The sequence below is a fragment of the Haematobia irritans genome, chromosome 1 (genome assembly GCF_050003625.1).
Source record: "Haematobia irritans isolate KBUSLIRL chromosome 1, ASM5000362v1, whole genome shotgun sequence".
NCBI classification, from domain to species: Eukaryota; Metazoa; Arthropoda; class Insecta; order Diptera; family Muscidae; genus Haematobia; species Haematobia irritans.
Genome location: NC_134397.1, coordinates 211,260,642 through 211,279,488, shown reverse-complemented (window position 1 = coordinate 211,279,488; position 18,847 = coordinate 211,260,642). Strand labels below are relative to the sequence as shown.

General features: G+C 34.5%; 1 protein-coding gene across 6 annotated transcripts in view; it reads left to right on the top strand.

The window, feature by feature from the left end:
* The first annotated feature begins 14,058 nt into the window (after positions 1 to 14,058).
* Positions 14,059 to 18,847, top strand: part of tmod (tropomodulin) — a 545,171-nt gene continuing 540,382 nt past the window's right edge. For all 6 annotated transcript variants that reach the window (XM_075292733.1, XM_075292734.1, XM_075292732.1 and 3 more), the window contains exons 1-2: positions 14,059 to 14,177; positions 15,237 to 15,796. In XM_075292733.1, coding sequence (XP_075148848.1) covers positions 15,569 to 15,796 — 228 coding nt within the window. In that variant the 5' untranslated portion in view covers positions 14,059 to 14,177; positions 15,237 to 15,568. The remainder of the gene's footprint in view (positions 14,178 to 15,236; positions 15,797 to 18,847) is intronic.

Sequence of the window (18,847 nt, the reverse complement as noted above, 5' to 3'; positions counted from 1 at the left end):
AATCGAATTACTTGGGTTGCGGTAACTCTTGCCGATGGCAAGGTATCTTAAAACTTCTTAACACCGTGTTCTCAATTGTAAGTTCCCGTATAGACTAACTTACAATTGAGAACACGGTGTTAAGAAGTTTTAAGATACCTTGCCATCGGCAAGAGTTACCGCAACCCAAGTAATTCGAATATTAAACAACAAAAAAAGCCGATTAAATACGTAAATAATTCAGTTTGAAAAAATTTTCTATAAATATAACATTTTTTATAGAAATAAAATTTTGACAAAATTTTCTATAGAAATAAAATCGTGACACAATTTTGTATACCCGTGTAAAAATTGGAGGATCAAATCCTATCTAATAATATCAAATTTTATCTAATTGGATCTGTTCAGATATTGGTTCAGATATAATTAGATCTGCACAGATATGCTATGTATGGCGCTAGATCTGGTTAAATATAATCGCAGATCTCATCATATATAGTGTAATATCTAATTATATCTCCCATATCTAATAATATATGCTTGGATAGACCCATGTATAGCACTATATCTAATAAGATATGGTATATATAACATCATATCTGACTATATATGGGGTTAAATACGGTCCAAAAGGTAAAAAAAAAATTTTGATGGAGTTCGTTGTTTTTTATTCGCATTGATGTGAATTTCATCCTTTCAAATGTTCGAATTTATTGGACACTTCTATCAAAAGTTATTGTTAATATTGACGCAGTCTGTGACTAAAGTTTTACAAATTTCCAATCCAAAAAGAGCAAAACAATTTGTTCGGTCTAAAGTGGTCTAAGTTCCAAAAAAAAAACTTTTAACTTGTTTCCTGTAAAATTCACTTTTTAGACTTTTTAGCGTACTTTGGAATAGAGACATCGATATTTTCTAATAAATGGGTTTTATACATTATAAGAGTCCTTCATGTTTCCATTAAATTCGACAAACCAATTCGGCCTTTAGTGTGAACGGCCCATCAGTCTCAACAAAAACCCATTAATAACACAAAGATAACACAAGAAAGGCGAGAAAATTAAGAAATACTTAATTGTTTTAATTTGGTAAATTGTAGTTTCTTTTATTGCGGAGATTATGTAGGTAAGTAGATTGTATTTGTCATTTCCTTCGTAGTCCTTTTCATATATTGTTTTAATACTTTCTAGATTAGGAAAAAGGAAACCACGGTGGTATTGGTTACCATGCCCGCTTTGCATTCAAAAAGTCATGCGTTCAATCCCAGTTCCGACCAAAAATTATCTCGGCGGTGGAGCGGTGGATTATCTCCTCACAGTAATGTGACATTTCTTACTGCTTCAAAGATTCTCTAAGTTTTCTCAACCCAACGTGATTTGCCGTTCAGACTCGATTATAAGAAAGATGTCCCATGTTATTGAACTAAACATTGAATCGCACATCACTCGATATGTTGATCACTGTTCACGAATTCTCTTTAAATGTGAGTATTAAAAGCAACATAAAATTATAACCTTTTTAGCAACTTTTATTGCAACTTAAAGAAGAAAACAATCCTTATACTAGCTTACATAGTTCAATTTAATTCCTAATACTATTTACTAAATTTCATTACAGATTGCCTTAAAGAAAAAACAAACGAAAAAACCCCTGGACAACAATACCTCCTTAATTGACTTTGATGGAATTCAATTTATATTAAATTTTTTTTTGATTATGGTTAGGTTATGGAGTGTTTGCATATACTTTTTGTATTTTTAAATAAATTAATTGATCTCATATTATATACAAATTATGGGCTTTTATTATGAGCAGGTATCCTATGCTGTTGACAGATCTCGAAAGATACAAATGTATCAAATAATATACAATTATATCAAATTAGATCTGATTAGATGTGTCTCATTTTTGAGATCTGATCAGATCCAATTTCATAGTATTTAGATCTGAGCAGATATAACCATTTTTCGGATCTGCTCAGATCTGACCATATCTTGGCACAGATCTAACCATATCAAATCAGATCCCCCAATTTTTACACGGGTAGTAATAAAATTTTGACAACATTTTTTATAGAAATAAAATTTTGACCAAATTTTCTATAGAAATAAAATGTTGGTAGATTATTTTTGGGAATCGGCTATATATAACTATAGACCGATATGGACCAATTCTGGCATGGTTTTTAGCGGCCATATGTTAGCGCAATGTACCAAATTTCACCACGTACCAAATTTCAACCGGGTCGGATGAATTTTGCTCCCCCAATAGCTCCGGAGATCAAATCTGGGGATTGGTTTATATGGGGGCTACATATAATTATGGACCGATATGAACCAATTCCTGCATGGTTGTCAGAGACCATATACTAACACCACGTACCAAATTTCAACCGCATCGGATGAATTTTGCTCATCCATGAGGCTCCGGAGGTCAAATCTGGGGATCGGTTTATATGAGGGCTATATATAATTATGTACTGATGTGAACCAATTTTTGCATGGTTGTTAGAGACCATATACCAAATTTCAGCCGGATCGGATGAAATGTGCTTCTCTTAGAGGATCCGCAAGCCAAATCGGGGGATCGGTTTATATGGGGGCTCTATATAATTATGGACCGATGTGGACCAATTTTTGCATAGTTTTTAGGGACCGTATACTTAAACCATGTACCAAATTTCAGCCGGATTGGCTGAAATTTGCTTCTCTTAGATGCTCCACAAGCCAAATCTGGGGATCGGTTTATATGGGGGCTATATATGATTATGGACCGATATGGACCAATTTTTTCCTGTTTGTTAAATACCATACACTAACACAATGTACCAAATTTCAGCCGGATCGGATGAAATTTGCTTCTCTTAGAGGCTCCGCAAGCCAAATCTGGGGATCGGTTCATATGGGGGCTATATATAATTATGGACCGATATGGACCAATTTTTTCCTGTTTGTTAAATACCATATACTAACACCATGTACCAAATTTCAACCGGATCGGATGAATTTGGCTCCTCCAAGAGGTTCCGCAAGTCAAATCTGAGCGTCGGTTTATATGGGGACTATACGTAAAAGTGGTCCGATATGACCCATTTGCAATACCATCCGACCTACATCAATAACAACTACTTGTGCCAAGTTTCAAGTCGATAGCTTGTTTCGTTCGGAAGTTAGCGTGATTTCAACAGACGGACGGACGGACATGCTCTGATCGACTCAGAATTTCACCACGACCCAGAATATAACATATATTCTTTATGGGGGTCTTAGAGCAATATTTCGATGTGTTACAAACGGAATGACAAAGTTAATATACCCCCACATCCTATGGTGGAGGGTATAAAAATAATAATTTTAGAAAATTCATGCCTTGTGCGTGCCCATATAGACCCAAATGTCGGTTTGCTAGTCAGTATGCCGTTTAGTCGTACAGAGTATATGTACGTACACTGAGTGTTGTGCTATATGAATGGATCGATGGATGGATGTATGCTCCTCTATGGTAGATTTTCTCTGAGTGGTGTTGTTGTTGTTGTTGCTGTTTGTGGTGCTCTTGTGGTTGCCCCGATGCCTGTAAAATTCGTTCGTCTTATTCTTCTTCTAGGTCTTCGTTCTCTCGGTTATTACGACTATTATTATTATTATTATTGCCTGTTTGCTGGCTGGCTGGCTGACTTGCCTGTTTGGTCTTTGGTCTTTAGCCAAACTAACATTAATGTGTATTTGTAAAATTTTGATGATGTGTGGTTGTTGTTGATGCGCTGCACAAATTTATAATGGATCATGGTGTTTGTTGTCGTTGTATTTAGTGTCTCGTACAAACTAGAGGTGTGCGCGTGACACGAAATTTTCGTGACACGCGTGATTCACGCGTGAGTCACGTGATTCGTGAATGAAATTTTGACCAAATCACGTGAATGTGCGTGAATGGGACTGAACAAAAATGTGTCGTGCGTGATCGTGCGTGAACATCAAATTCTGTTCGTGAATGTGCGTGAGTAAATTTTTTTCAAAATCACGCTCACGACAAAATTCACGTTCACGAAAAAATTCACATTCACGAAAAATTCACGCTCACGACAAAATTCACCCTCACGAAGAAATTCACGTTCACGAAGAAATTCACATTCACGAAAACTTCACACTCACGATGACATTCACGTTCACGAAAAAATTCACGTTCACGAAAAATTCACGTTCACGAGAAAATTCACGCTCACGAAGAAACTCACATTCACGAAAAATTCACGCTCACGATGAAATTCACGTTCACGAAAAAATTCACATTCACGAAATAATTCACCCTCACGAGAAATGACACGTTCACGAGCCTATTTACGCTCACGACAAATATTATATTTACAAAAACGTCTTGCTCACGATAAAAATTATGTATGAACAAGTAAGTAAAGTCTAAAGTCGGGCGGAGCCGACTATATTATACCCTTCACCACTATGTAGACTCTCAACCACTTCAAATTTGCTGGGAGCTATATAAAGTTTTGCATTTCAATATACAAATACTTTTAATGGAGACAATTTTTTGTACTTTTACAAAAACTCTAGAATTACAATTTAAATCGGCTAACGCCCTGGGATGAAACACAATGTTAACATAGTAAAAAAATATGAGAAATATGAAGCGAGAGAAATTTTAATGCAATTATACAAAAGAGCATTTATGATTGATCAGGTGATACATATGTATTCCAGATATAGGGTAATTTTAGTAATATTTACAATTTTTGATACTTAGCAGTGGCGACTTTACAGGGATATTGGTAAGATCCCGCCAAGATATATAGTCAAGTATGGGTTATGATATATTATTTGGTCAAGTCGGGCGACTTGGAGCCTTATTTAAAACTCAACCGTTCTGTGGAAATTCTGGCATTACAGTGTTTAGAATATGACTAAGATATGGGGAAATCATCACAGAATTTTGTGTCAAGTGTGGGAATTTTTGCCATATTTATATAAACCGGAAAAACGAATATATTGAGGCTTTATCTAAATCTGAACCAAATTAGATCAAACTTGACACACTTAAATATCATATTAAATATATTCTCTGAGGAAACTATCCAGTCAATTAGAGGAATATCTCATTGAAAATAGGTCTAAAATATGAAACAGTCTACCATATTTCCCCAACTCTGGTGTACATATAATGGGAGCTATATATAATCTGAACCGATTTCGACTAAATTTGACATGCATAGTTAGAATAATAATTGTTATCTCTTCACGTAAATGGGTGTTTAACTTTGGCCCCCGTAGTCATTTGAGTATAAATCGGGCGAAAGATATATATGGGAGCTATATCTAAATTTGAGCCAATTTCAACCAAATTTGGTACACTTATCGATACTATTAAACGTACTCCCTGTGCAAAATTTGAACTAAATCACGGCAAAACTCTGGCTTTTGAGGGCATATAAGTGCAAATCGGACGAAAGATATATATGGGAGCTATATCAAAATCTGAACCGATTTCAATCAAATTTACCAAGCATTGGTAGAATGTCAATTCTACTCTTTATGCAAAATTTCACGAAAATCGGTAGTAACCTTTGGCCTCTTTGTTCATATGAGTCTAAATCGGACGAAAGATATATATGGGAGCTATATCTAAATCTGAACCGATTTAGCTGATATTTTGCAAGTTTTTCGAGACTCATAAAATATTCGAAATATTGAAATATAAAATATTGAAGAACATCGGTTGATAAATACGCCAATTATGGCCAGATCGGGGATAAATATATATGGCAGCTATATCTAAATCTGAACCGATTTTTTCCAAAATCAATAGCGATTGTCTTTGTCCCAAAAAACGACCCTATGCCAAATTTGAGGACGATCGGACTTAAACTGCGACCTGTACTTTGCGCACAAAAATACATGAACAGACAGACAGACGGACGGACAGACAGACAGACAGACAGACAGACGGACATCGCTAAATCGACTCAGAATTTAATTCTAAGACGATCGGTATACTAAACGATGGGTCTCAGACTTTTCCTTCTTGGCGTTACATACAAATGCACAAACTTATTATACCCTGTACCACAGTAGTGGTGAAGGGTATAATAATGATTGAACATTTTTACATTTTTAAATTGAAAACATACTTCCAAATAAAAAATTAATAATTTTCGGAAATAATTGGTTTCATTGGTTGCCTCAATTAAAAATTAATTAAGTTTTTTTAAAAAATTAATAATTTTCGGAAATAATTGGTTTCATTGGTTGCCTCAATTAAAAATTAATTAAGTTTTTCGGCCAAAATCAATCCAAATTTTAATTGAATTTATATTTTGATTTGATTAAAATGTTAATTGTATCTGTTAATTTTTTAATTGAGTACGTTTTCAACTTCAGATTTTTAATTAGAAATATTTTGGCGAATTTGTTTGGGTAGCTCATTTGTATCACGAGCGAGAGTGAGTAAGTTTTTAAGTTCGCACTCATTCGTGAATTACATTTTTTCGTTTGTTTTGTAAGTATAATAGTCGTGAACCTTCGTGAGTTGCATTTTACATCGTGAGCGTGCGTGAATAGTTTTTTTATGAATCGTGAGTGTGTGGATGTACGTTTCCTTGTTCGTGAACGTGCGTGAGTAGTTTTTTTTTCGAATCGTGAGTGTGCGTGAATAAGTTTGTTGTTCGTGAACGTGCGTGAGTTGATATATCCCGTCGTGAGCGTGCGGTAGTCACTATTCTGCAATCGTGAGTGTTTATCTTTGCAGGATTTTGGTTCGTGAACGTGAGTGAGCGTGAATCAATAAAAACCTTCGTGCGTGAATGTTACGAATTCATTCGTGAGCGTGCGTGAGTGTGAGCAATCCAAAAACGGGCGTGCGTGATCGTGCGTGAATGTTATGAATTCATTCGTGAGCGTTCGTGAGTGTGAGCAATTCAAAAACGGGCGTGCGTGATCGTGCGTGAATGACATTTTGAATTTGTGAGCGTGCGTGAGTGTACGTGAAAAATCCCTCACGCGCACACCTCTAGTACAAACTGTTGTTGATGTACACATTGAGTCTATGAGTGCGTATGAATGTTGTTACTTGAATAGCTTAAAAACGTGAAACAGCACACTTGCCTCTCATATATTTTAAATGAATTATGAAATGTCATACAGGGTGCTAAACACCATTTGCAGAATCTCAAATTTGATTGAATTTGCAATGAATTATGAATAAAATATATTCGATAACATTTTTTTTTTTTAATTTATATTGGCAATATATTAGAAGCTAAGTTTGCTACATCCCAGCAAAACCTGAGTAACCTCATGTTATTCCTTTAGCATTATAAGTATCCTAGTAATTGAGCTCAAGTACAAGAGTTTTAAAAATAAAATTATCACTCACAATAAATATCAATTACAAGTGGCCGACTACGAAACACATAATAATTTGGGGTGCAGTTTCGAATCTTGGCACAATACTTCCTTTTTAAAACGATTCTATTATACCCTGCGCCACACTGTAGAACAGGGTATTATAAGTTAGTGCATATGTTTGCAACACCAGAGTTTTACCCTAATTTGCTTAAAATTTTGTACAAGAAGAACAATTAGTACTATAGTCAAGTGTGCCAAATTTTATTGAAATCGGTTCAGATTTAGATATAGCTCCCATATATATATATATATATATATATATATATATATATATATATATATATACCGTTCGCCCGATTTACACTCATATGACCACAGAGGCCAATTTTTTGCTCCGATTTAGTTGAAATTTTGCACAGGGAGTAGAATTAGCATTGTAGCTATGCGTACCAAATTTGGTTGAAATCGGTTCAGATTTAGATATAGCTCCCATATATATGTTTTTCTGATTACGACAAAAATGGTCAATTACCAAAATTTTCCTTGTAAAATCGCCAGTGCTTAGTCGAAAAATGACTCTAATGTTCCTAAACTTCTAATACACATATATCGAGCGATAAATCATAAATAAACTTTTGCGAAGTTTCCTTAAAATTGCTTCAGATTTAAATTTTTCCCATATTTATACCCTGCGCCACACTGTGGAACAGGGTATTATAAGTTAGTGCATATGTTTGTAACACCCAGAAGGAGACGAGATAGACACATGGTGTCTTTGGCAATAATGCTCATGGTGGGTCCCTGAGTCGATATAACCATGTCCATCTGTCCGTCCGTCCGTTCGTCTGTCTGTGAACACATTTTTGTGATCAAAGTCTAGGTCGCAATTTAAGTCCAATCGCCTTCAAACTTGGCACATGTTCCTAATTTGCGTCAGAATAGAACCCTATTGATTTTGGAAGAAATCGGTTCAGATTTAGGTATAGCTCCCATATATATCTTTCGCCCGATATGCACTAATATGGACCCAGCAGCCAGAGTTTTATACCAATTTCTTGAAATTTTGTACAAACATAACACTTAGTCGTATAGTCAAGTGTGCACAATTTGATTGATATCGGTTCAGATTTATATATATAGCTCCCATATATATCTTTCGCCCGATATGGACTTATATGGCCCCAGAAGGCAGATTTGTGGCCGAATTTGGTTGAAATTTTGCACTAGGAGTACAATTAATAGTATAGTCAAGTGTACAAAATTTGATTGAAATCGGTTCAGATTTAGATATAGCTCCCATATATATCTTTTGCCCGATATGGACTAATATGGTCCTAAAAGCCAGAGTTTTGGCCCAATTTGGTTGAAGTTTTGCACAGGGAATAGATTTAGCATTGTAGCTATGAGTGCCAAATTTGGTTGAAATCGATTCAGATTTAGATATAGCTCCCATATATATCTTTCGCCCGATATGCACTTATATGGATCCAGAAGCCAGAGTTTTATCCCGATTAGCTTGCAATTTTGCGCAAGGAGTACAATTGGTGGTATAGTCATGTGCGTCAAATTTGATTGAAATCGGTTCAGATTTAGATATAGCTCCCATATATATATGTTTTTCTGATTTCGACAAAAATGGTCAAAATACCAACATTTTCCTTGTAAAATCGCCACTGCGTAGTCGAAAAGTTGTAAAAATGACTAATTTTCCTAAACTTCTAATACATATATATCGAGCGATAAATCGTAAATAAACTTTTGCGAAGTTTCCTTAAAATTACTTCAGATTTAAATGTTTCCCATATTTTTATACCCACCACCATGGAATGGTGACGGGCGTATAATATGTTTGTCATTCCGTTTGTAACACATCGAAATATCGATTTCCGACTATACAAAGTATATATATTATTGATCAGGGAGAAATTCTAAGACGATATAACGATGTCCGTCTGTCTGTTGTAATCACGCTACAGTCTTCAATAATGAAGCAATCGTGCTGAAATTTTGCACAAACTCGTCTTTTGTCTGCAGGCAGGTCAAGTTCGAAGATGGGCTATATCGGTCCAGGTTTTGATATAGACCCCATATAAACCGATCTTCCGATTTGGAGTCTTGGGCTTATAGAAATCTTTATTTTTAACGAATTTGCCTGAAATTTGAAATCTACAGGTATTTTATGACCGTAAAGAGGTGTGCCAAAAATGGTGAGTATCGGTCCATGTTTTGGTATAGCCCCCATATAGACCGATCTCCCGATTTTACTTCTTGGGCTTATAGAAACCGCAGTTTTTATTCAATTTACCTGAAATTGGAAATCTACAGGTATTGTAGGACCACAAATACGTGTGCCAAAAATTGTGAGTATCGGTCCATGTTTTGGTATGGTCCCCATATAAAACGACCTCCCGATTTGTGGTATTGGGCTTATAGAAACCGTAGTTTTTATCCAATTTGTCTGAAATTGAAAATCTAGAGGTATTTTAGGACCATAAAGAGGTGTGGCGAAAATGGTGAGTATCGGTCCATATTTTAGTATAGCCCCCATTTTGACCGATTTCAAGAGTTTACTTATTGGGCTTCTAGAATCCGAAGTTTTTATCCTATTTGCCTGAAATTGGAAATTTAGAGGTATTTTCGGGTCATAAAGAGGTGTGCCGAAAACGGTGAGTATCGGTCCATATTTTAGTATAGCCCCCATATGGACCGATTTCCCGATTTTACTTCTTGGGCTTCTAGAATCCGAAGTTTTTATCTTATTTGCCTGAAATTGGAAATTTAGAGGTATTTTCGGGTCATAAAGAGGTGTGCCGAAAACGGTGAGTATCGGTCCATATTTTAGTATAGCCCCCATAAGAACGATCTCCCGATTTAACTCCGTAGTTTTTATCTGATTTGCCTGAAATTGTAAATATTCTGGTATTTTAGGCTCACAAAAACGTGTATCGGATTAAGTTTTTATCGGTCCATTTGGTAATGCCTCCATATAGACCGACTTCACTTCTTGAGGGTGTAGAAGGCGAACTGATCATGAAAATTGCTTGAAACTCAATGTAAAATTTCCAGATTTTACTTCTACAGATTTAAGATTTCAAATCAAGACGTTATTTTATAATTTTCTTGCACACTTACAAGAGATGTTAATGATTCCTCTAAAACTCAAACAAAAATGGTTCTTATAAATCCAGAATCTGATATAGTCCTCATAGGTGAAATCTTTAAATTTATCTTCGGGAAGTGTCCTCAAGTCCTAAAGCCCTCCTGAAATTTCAAAGGAAACCCTAATATTTGGTTCATGGTGGTGGGTACTTAAGATTCGGCCCGACCGAACTTAGTGCTGTATATACTTGTTTTTTTACTAACATTGTGTTCCACTTTAGTGCATTAGCCGACTTAAATTTTGAGTCTATAGATTTTGTAGAAGTCTATCAAATTCTGTCCAGATCGAGTGATATTTAAATGTATGTATTTGGGACAAGCCTTTATATATAGCCCCCAACACATGTGACGGATGTGATATGGTATCGAAAATTTATATCTACACGCAAAAAAAAAAAAAACGTTTTGAAAACGTGTACCGAAAACGTTTTTCTTTTTTTAGAGTTCTTGAATTGGTTCGAAAAGTATACACTTTTATCACCAAAAAATTCGTTTATTACAAAATTTTTATTTTTTCGATAAACAAAGTTATTTTTTAACCAACAACACAGTCCATTTCGTTTATATCAAACACTGTTCTTTTCTGACTTTAGGTTTTTAATAAGACACATTTTACAGTTAATAGTAAAAATTTAATATAGTAGAATGTAATGTTGAACATTTTTTCGGAATCTTCCGACCATATCTGGAATATACGTAAAAAAATAAAAAAACACTGTGGTCGAAGCCGGGATCGAACCCACGATCCTTGGCATGCAAGTCGGACGTAGCAACCACTGCTCCACGGTGCCCAACTAAATGTATTTTTCTGTCAAATATGCTATATAAATATAACTTATATGGGTAATTGTCTATTGATGACAATAACGGCTACATAGCTCAGTAGATAGTGTGTTGGCTTACAAATTGCATGGTCCGCGGTTCGATTCTCCGTCCAGGCGAAAGGTAAAAAAAAAATTTAAAATTTATAAAATCGTATAATTTCTTCTACATTGTTTGTAACATATTACAGAAAAAGGTGCTAAGAACTAAAAAAACTTCGTGGAAGTGAGAAAGATGTGAGGGAAAATGCAATTACCTCGAAAAATTTTTTTTGTGAGTTTGTCTTAATGAAATTGTTTTTACATCCTGGAAAAGACTAAACGTTTATCACAAAAAGTATATACTTTTCTTCCAAATACACTTCCTTTCAACGAAAAGCAAATGAGAAACGAACTTTGTTTGTCTAAAATTTCGTTTGGGAGGAAAGAATTATTTTTTTGCGTGTATATAGAAATCTTAACCGATTTCAACTAAATTTGACATGCATACATACACAGTCTCACATAAGTTTACATACCCTTGAGGTTTTTACCTTAGAACTAAACATGTTTCTTGTTGTTGTTTATAATCCAGACTAAAAACATCTTCTTGAAAATGGACAAATACTTTGTTTTTCAAATTAATTTACAAAATCTAAAGCATATATATGCATATTTTATTATATTTTAATAATTAAGGAAAATACAATTTCTTAAACCGTATGTAAACTTGTGTAAGACTGTGTAGTATTTTAATTCTACTCCCTGTGCAAAATTTCACGTAAATCAGACTACAACTTTGAATTCTGTGGTCATATGATGGAAAATCGGGCAAAAGATATATATGGGAGCTATATCTAAATCTGAACCGATTTCAATAAAATTTAACACATTTGACTACACTACTAATTGGACTCCTAGTGCAAAATTTCAACCAAATTGGGCTAAAACTCTGGCTTCTGGGGCCATATAAGTCTGTATCGAGCGAAAGATGTATATGAGAGCTATATCTCAATCTGAACCGATTTCAATCAAATTTGGCACACCTGACTATAGTACTTATTGTTCTCCTGGTGCAAAATTTCAAGCACATTAGGGTAAAACTCTGGCTTCTGGGGCCATATAAGTCCATATAGGTCGATAAATATATATGGGAGCTATATCTAAATCTGAACCGATTTCAATCAAATTTTGCACACTTGACTATACGATGTTTGTGCAAAATTTCAAGCAAATCAGGGTAAAACTCTGGCTTCTGGGTCCATATAAGTGCACATCGGGCTAAAGATATATATGGAAGCTATATCTAAATCTGAACCTATTTCTTCCAAAATCAAAAGGGTTCCATTCTGACCAAAAACAGGAACTTGTGCCAAATGTGAAGGCGATTGGACTTCAACTGCGACCTAGACTTTGATCACAAAAATGTGTTCACAGACAGACGGACGGACATGGCTAGCTAGACTCAGGGACCCACCCTGAGCTTTATTGCCAAAGACACCATGTGTCTATCTCGTCTCCTTCTGGGTGTTGCAAACATATGCACTAACTTATAATTCCCTGTTCCACAGTGTGGCACCGAGTATAAAAATGTCACCATAGCGATGATTTGAAGTTGTGCCGTTTAGCTTTTTCACCTCAATTGAACTTCTTATGACAAAGTTTTCCACATTAGTCAAATTACTTAATTTTCATTGAATTTTAAATATACTTGTATTTCAAAAACGGGCAAACCTGATTGCCCTCACATTGTACCAAATTTTAGTCAAGGGGACACCTTACAACTGCAACAAAAATTTCGTGGAAATCGTGGAAAATTCGAATTAAAAGAACCTCCCTTATTTACCATCTGTTACATGATATTGAAGTCTATTTAGTGAAAGATTGTAAATAATGCCAGCCATACACTAGAATATTTAATAAATGCTGAAAACACCCTGTATATTCTAGAACGTATCGGCTTAATAATATTGTAGATTTTCTTGTGTGGAAAAACTATTAACTAAACGCAACCACATAGTGTGTTTTATAAATATAAAACAGCCATACAAATCATAACATTATCAAGAAAGGGCATTGTTTTTCTCATTTTCTCTGAGCATCCAACAATATGTCCTACGTGGTAGAGATCAACTCAGAGAGAGATAGAGAGAGAATGATATCATTCTTTGTTTTGATTTACCCGCGCATTTGTCCTCTTACACATACATCTATAGCCAATTGGAAAATCCAAATTATAAAAAAAATGGGAAATTACAATCTATCCCTTTCTTACATATGGGTTTGTATAAAGAAAATAAAATTAAATGTTTCTTTCTCCATTTGTATTCATAAAATGAGAGAAGAAAGCATTGCAATTTTCCTTTAGGGTGAGTAAATCTATTGAGTTGTCAGTGGTAAGGAGAGTGAGCAGGGGGGTGCATACACTTGTCGCCTGTTTTTAGTTTTGTTTAGTATGATTGCGTCTTCGCATAGTTAGTCTCATTTTGTCGGCATGTAAATTTTATTCCTATGGATTTTCTCTCTCGCACTCTCTCTCTCTCAAATTTAGATGATCATGAATATTTAATGTTGGGAATATATTGGTGTGTTAAGGCAAATGGAAATTCTCTGCTTGTCATCCTCATATGAGTATGAATTCTTTGTTATTTTATGAGGACTATGGGAGAGTATTTATACAGTTGTGTATATATATATATGTGTGAGTCTGTGTGTGTATAGATGAGTTTTCCTGTCTATTCTTTATGCAGCGGCAGATTTAGCATATGATTGAAGTGTGCTTTTGTACATGGTGTACAAATTATTTAAACATTTCAATCGTTTTGTTCAGATTCTCGCAGCGACGTCGTTAGATCCGCCCAGGAAACCTGTCAAATAAATTCAAAAGGTTTTATTTAAAATCGTATAGTTTACATGTGTGAACTGTTTTTTTTTTTCTTTCTTGAAAACGATATTAAAATATTTTGGAATTTAAAAGATTAAAAACAAACCCACATTTTTTTTTTCAATTAAAACAAGTTTAAAAACTTAATTTCCAAAAAAAATTAATAGAAGTTTTATATACAAAATTATATGACACATATGTGCCCGTGGAGTAGAACTCCATTTAACAAAACAAAAATTAATTAGTTTATACATTTCTTTGGATTAACAAAATTTCGCCATCTGTTTACTGTGTGTGTGTGTTTGGCTTGGTGTCCATTGGTATTTGTGCTTTGAAAAATTGTGACCAAATCTTCTTTAATGTTGAGAAATCTGCCCATGTGTTTTTGATGGTGATAGTGTTAAAGATACATGATTTTTTTTTTTAGCCATAACAAAAGTGTTGACATTGTTTCTAAAAATTTTAGTAAAATTTTAAGATTGCAAAAATTCTTAATAATTAAGACAAAAAATTGATACAAATTAACAAAAAGCATATGCAAATTTAAATTATAAATCAATATTTCTAAAAATACAAAAATCCCTTACATTTTCTAAGCACGAAACAACCTCTCGAAAAGTTTATATAATTCAAAATGTTATGTGTTTGAAAAGGAAAAAAAACTAAAAAAAACTAAAAAAACATAAAAAATCCGTATATACTAATTCCTCTCGTGAACTATATCATAGAAGAAAATAATAATAAATAACCAGAACACCCAAAAGTAAAAACTATTGTCCGTGTTTTTTTTTTGTTTTCTTTGCCTTCCATTCCAGTTGATTGAAGGCAATTTCCATTTCATTCATTTGAAAATCTCAAACAGAGCAAAAATCAAACGAAATAATTTCAATTCAAAATTTTCCAAAACCCCCACAATTTCTTAATGTTTTTCTCCAAAATATTTTTTTTTTTAATTTTTTCACATTTAGTTTTCTCTTTAGTATTTAAAAAAAAAAATCTGCGTGTGTGTTTTTATATGAATTTTTCTAATTTTTTTCTCCAACATTTTTTTTTGTTTCTTAGTGCCCCCAAAAGAAATAAGCATATACATAATAACATAACGTAATAACCGAATAGAAAAAATAAAAAATACAAAAAAACCTGACAAGTAAATATTTATATACCCCATCAAAGGTTAAAAATATATACGAGTCTCCATCTCTCTATACATATATATATATACAACAAAGAAATATCCAAATACATACTAAAGAAATATTTAAGAAAAATAATCTAAATAGAAAGAAAAAAAATATAGTGCGTTTATATTTTTTTACGATTTGCCGCTTTTGTGTTTTGTTTTGGTGTTTTGACAAGAAAAGTTTTTCAAAAAACAAGAAATCAGAAACATAATCATGTCTGAAGTAGAAGAAGTTATGGCCACCGAGGAGCAAACCTCTCCCGATACTACCGAAGTCAATAATGATACTTCCTCCAAAAAGGAGGAGTTAGTTGATGAGACCATGGAGTATTTACCACCCGAAGAAATTGTCACCGATGCCATTGATGAAGATGGTGATGAGGTCGAGGAAATTACTCAAATCACCAAGAAAGTCGTCAAGAGGACTATGAAAATTACTGAGGTAAGTTTTTGTTGATTTTAAGATAATATTAAAAAAAAAATATTATTTTTTTATTTTATTGCTATTTTCATTTCCCTCCTATTTCATATTTTCATTTCCCTCCTATTTCATATTTTCATTTCCCTCCTATTTCATAGTGAAAAACATATTAGGGTTTCTTCTGTCTGTAGTATAAAATATCTCAAAAGTAAACTAAAATTGTTCTATTTTTATACACACTTTGTGGTGTTCACTTCACTTCAGGGTTAACAACCTCTTTAAGAAATTATTCTTTAAGATTTGAATATGTTGCACAGTGGTTAAATAATGGAATTTATTATACCCTCCATCATAGGATGGGGGTATATTAACTTTGTCATTCCGTTTGTAACACATCGAAATATTGCTCTAAGACCCCATAAAGTATATATATTCTGGGTCGTGGTGAAATTCTGAGTCGATCTAAGCATGTCCGTCCGTCCGTCCGTCTGTTGAAATCACGCTAACTTCCGAACCAAACAAGCTATCGACTTTAAACTTGGCACAAGTACTTGTTATCGATGTAGGTCGGATGTTATTGAAAATGGGCCATATCGGTTCACTTTTACGTATAGCCCCCATATAAAGGGACCCTCAGATTTGGCTTGTGGAGCCTCTAACAGAAGCATATTTCATCCGATCCGGCTGAAATTTGTTACATGGTGTTGGTATATGGTCTCTAACAACCATGCAAAAATTGGTCCACATCGGTCCATAATTATATAGAGCCCCCATATAAACCGATCCCCAGATTTGGCTTGTGGAGCCTCTAAGAGAAGCATATTTCATCCGATCCGGCTGAAATTTGGTACATGATGTTGGTATATGGTCTCTAACAACCATGCAAAAATTGGTCCACATCGGTCCATAATTATATAGAGCCCCCATATAAACCGATCCCCAGATTTGGCTTGTGGAGCCTCTAAGAGAAGCATATTTCATCCGATCCGGCTGAAATTTGGTACATGGTGTTGGTATATGGTCTCTAACAACCATGCAAATATTGGTCCATATCAGTCCTTAATTATATATAGCCCCCATATAAACCGATCCCCACATTTGGCTTGTGGAGCCTCTAAGAGAAGCATATTTCATCCGATCCGGCTGAAATTTAGTACATAGTGTTGGTATATGGTCTCTAACAATCATGCCAAAAGTGGTCCACATCGCTCCATAATTATATATAGCCCCCATATAAACCGATCTCCAGATTTGGCTTGCGAAGCCTCAAAGAGAAGCAAATTGCATCCGATCCGGCTGAAATTTGGTACATGGTATTGGTATAGGGTCTCTAACAACCGTGCAAAAATTGGTCCACATCGGTCCATAATTATTTATAGCGCCCATATAAACCGATCTCCAGATTTGGCTTGCGAAGCCTCAAAGAGAAGCAAATTGCATCCGATCCGGCTGAAATTTGGTACATGGTATTGGTATAGGGTCTCTAACAACCGTGCAAAAATTGGTCCACATCGGTCCATAATTATGTATAGCCCCCATATAAACCGATCCCCAGATTTGGCTTGCGCAGCCTCAAAGAGAAGCAAATTTCATCCGATCCGGCTGAAATTTGGTACATGGTTTTGGTATATGGTCTCTAACAACCATCCAGAAAGTGGTTCACATCGGTTCATAATTATATATAGCCCCCATATAAACCGATCCCCAGATTTGGCTTGCGGAGCCTCTAAGTGAAGCAAATTTCATCCGATCCGGTTGAAGTTTTGAACATGGTGTTAGTATATGGTCTCTAACAACTGTGCCAGAATTGGTCCATATCGGTCCATAATTATATATAGCCCCCATATAAACCGATCCCCAGGTTTGGCTTGCGGAGCCTCTAAGTGAAGCAAGTTTCATCCGATCCGGTTGAAATTTTGAACATGGTGTTAGTATATGGTCTCTAACAACCGTGCCAGAATTGGTCCATATCGGTTAATAATTATATATAGCCCCCATATAAACCGATCCCCAGGTTTGGCTTGCGGAGCCTCTAAGAGAAGCAAAATTCATCCGATCCGGTTCAAATTTGGAAAGTGGTGTTAGTATATGGCGGCTAACAACCGTACGAAAACTGGTCCATATCGGTCTATAGTTATATATAGCCGATCCCAAATCACACAAAAATTGGTCCATAATCATGGTTACCACTCGAACCAAAAATAATCAACCAAAATTTTATTTCTATAGAAAATGTTGTCAAAATTTTATTTCTATAGAAAATTTTGTCAAAATTTTATTTCTATAGAAAATTTTGTCAAAACTTTATTTCTATAGAAAATGTTGTAAAAATTTTATTTCTATAGATTTTTTTTTCAAAATTTTATTTCTATAGAATTTTTTTTTCAAAATTTTATTTCTATAGAAAATTTTGTTAATATTTTATTTCAATAGAAAATTTTGTTAATTTAATATATACTACGCATTGACTTACTTACAATTTAGAAGACGGTATCAGTAAGATTTAAGATACCTTGCCATCGGCAAGCGTTACCGCAACCCAAGTAATTCGATTGTGGATGGCAGTGTTTAGAAGAAGTTTCTACACAATCCATAATTGTACTCATACCTGGTAATACGAGTTTTGCTGTGCAATTTAAATTAATCCCATGAATTTCTCGTAACTAATTCGTAATTATGTGTGGTAAAATGTTCATGATAATAAATATTTTCAATTTATTCCAATGAACATCATTAATCGGCCAATAATGTACATTTTGCGTTAATTAAATCGATTCTACGTAAGCCTAGCACATTTTCCCAATATGCATTTGGCTTTTTATGTGAATTTAACATCTATAAATTATTTATATATTTATTTTTATTGATTTGGATGTTAACGAATGTGTATGACATGAAATTAATCCATTGGCTCGCTTGCTAATGAGTGAGTAAGAAACCCCATCGCCACCACCAACATTATGCGATTGTGTGAATAAATCACACAGGAGACATTAATCAAATATGCAATAAATAACAAAAATGGTGGGTAGCATGTGTAATTGCAAATAGCTGAAAATAGGATTTAAATCG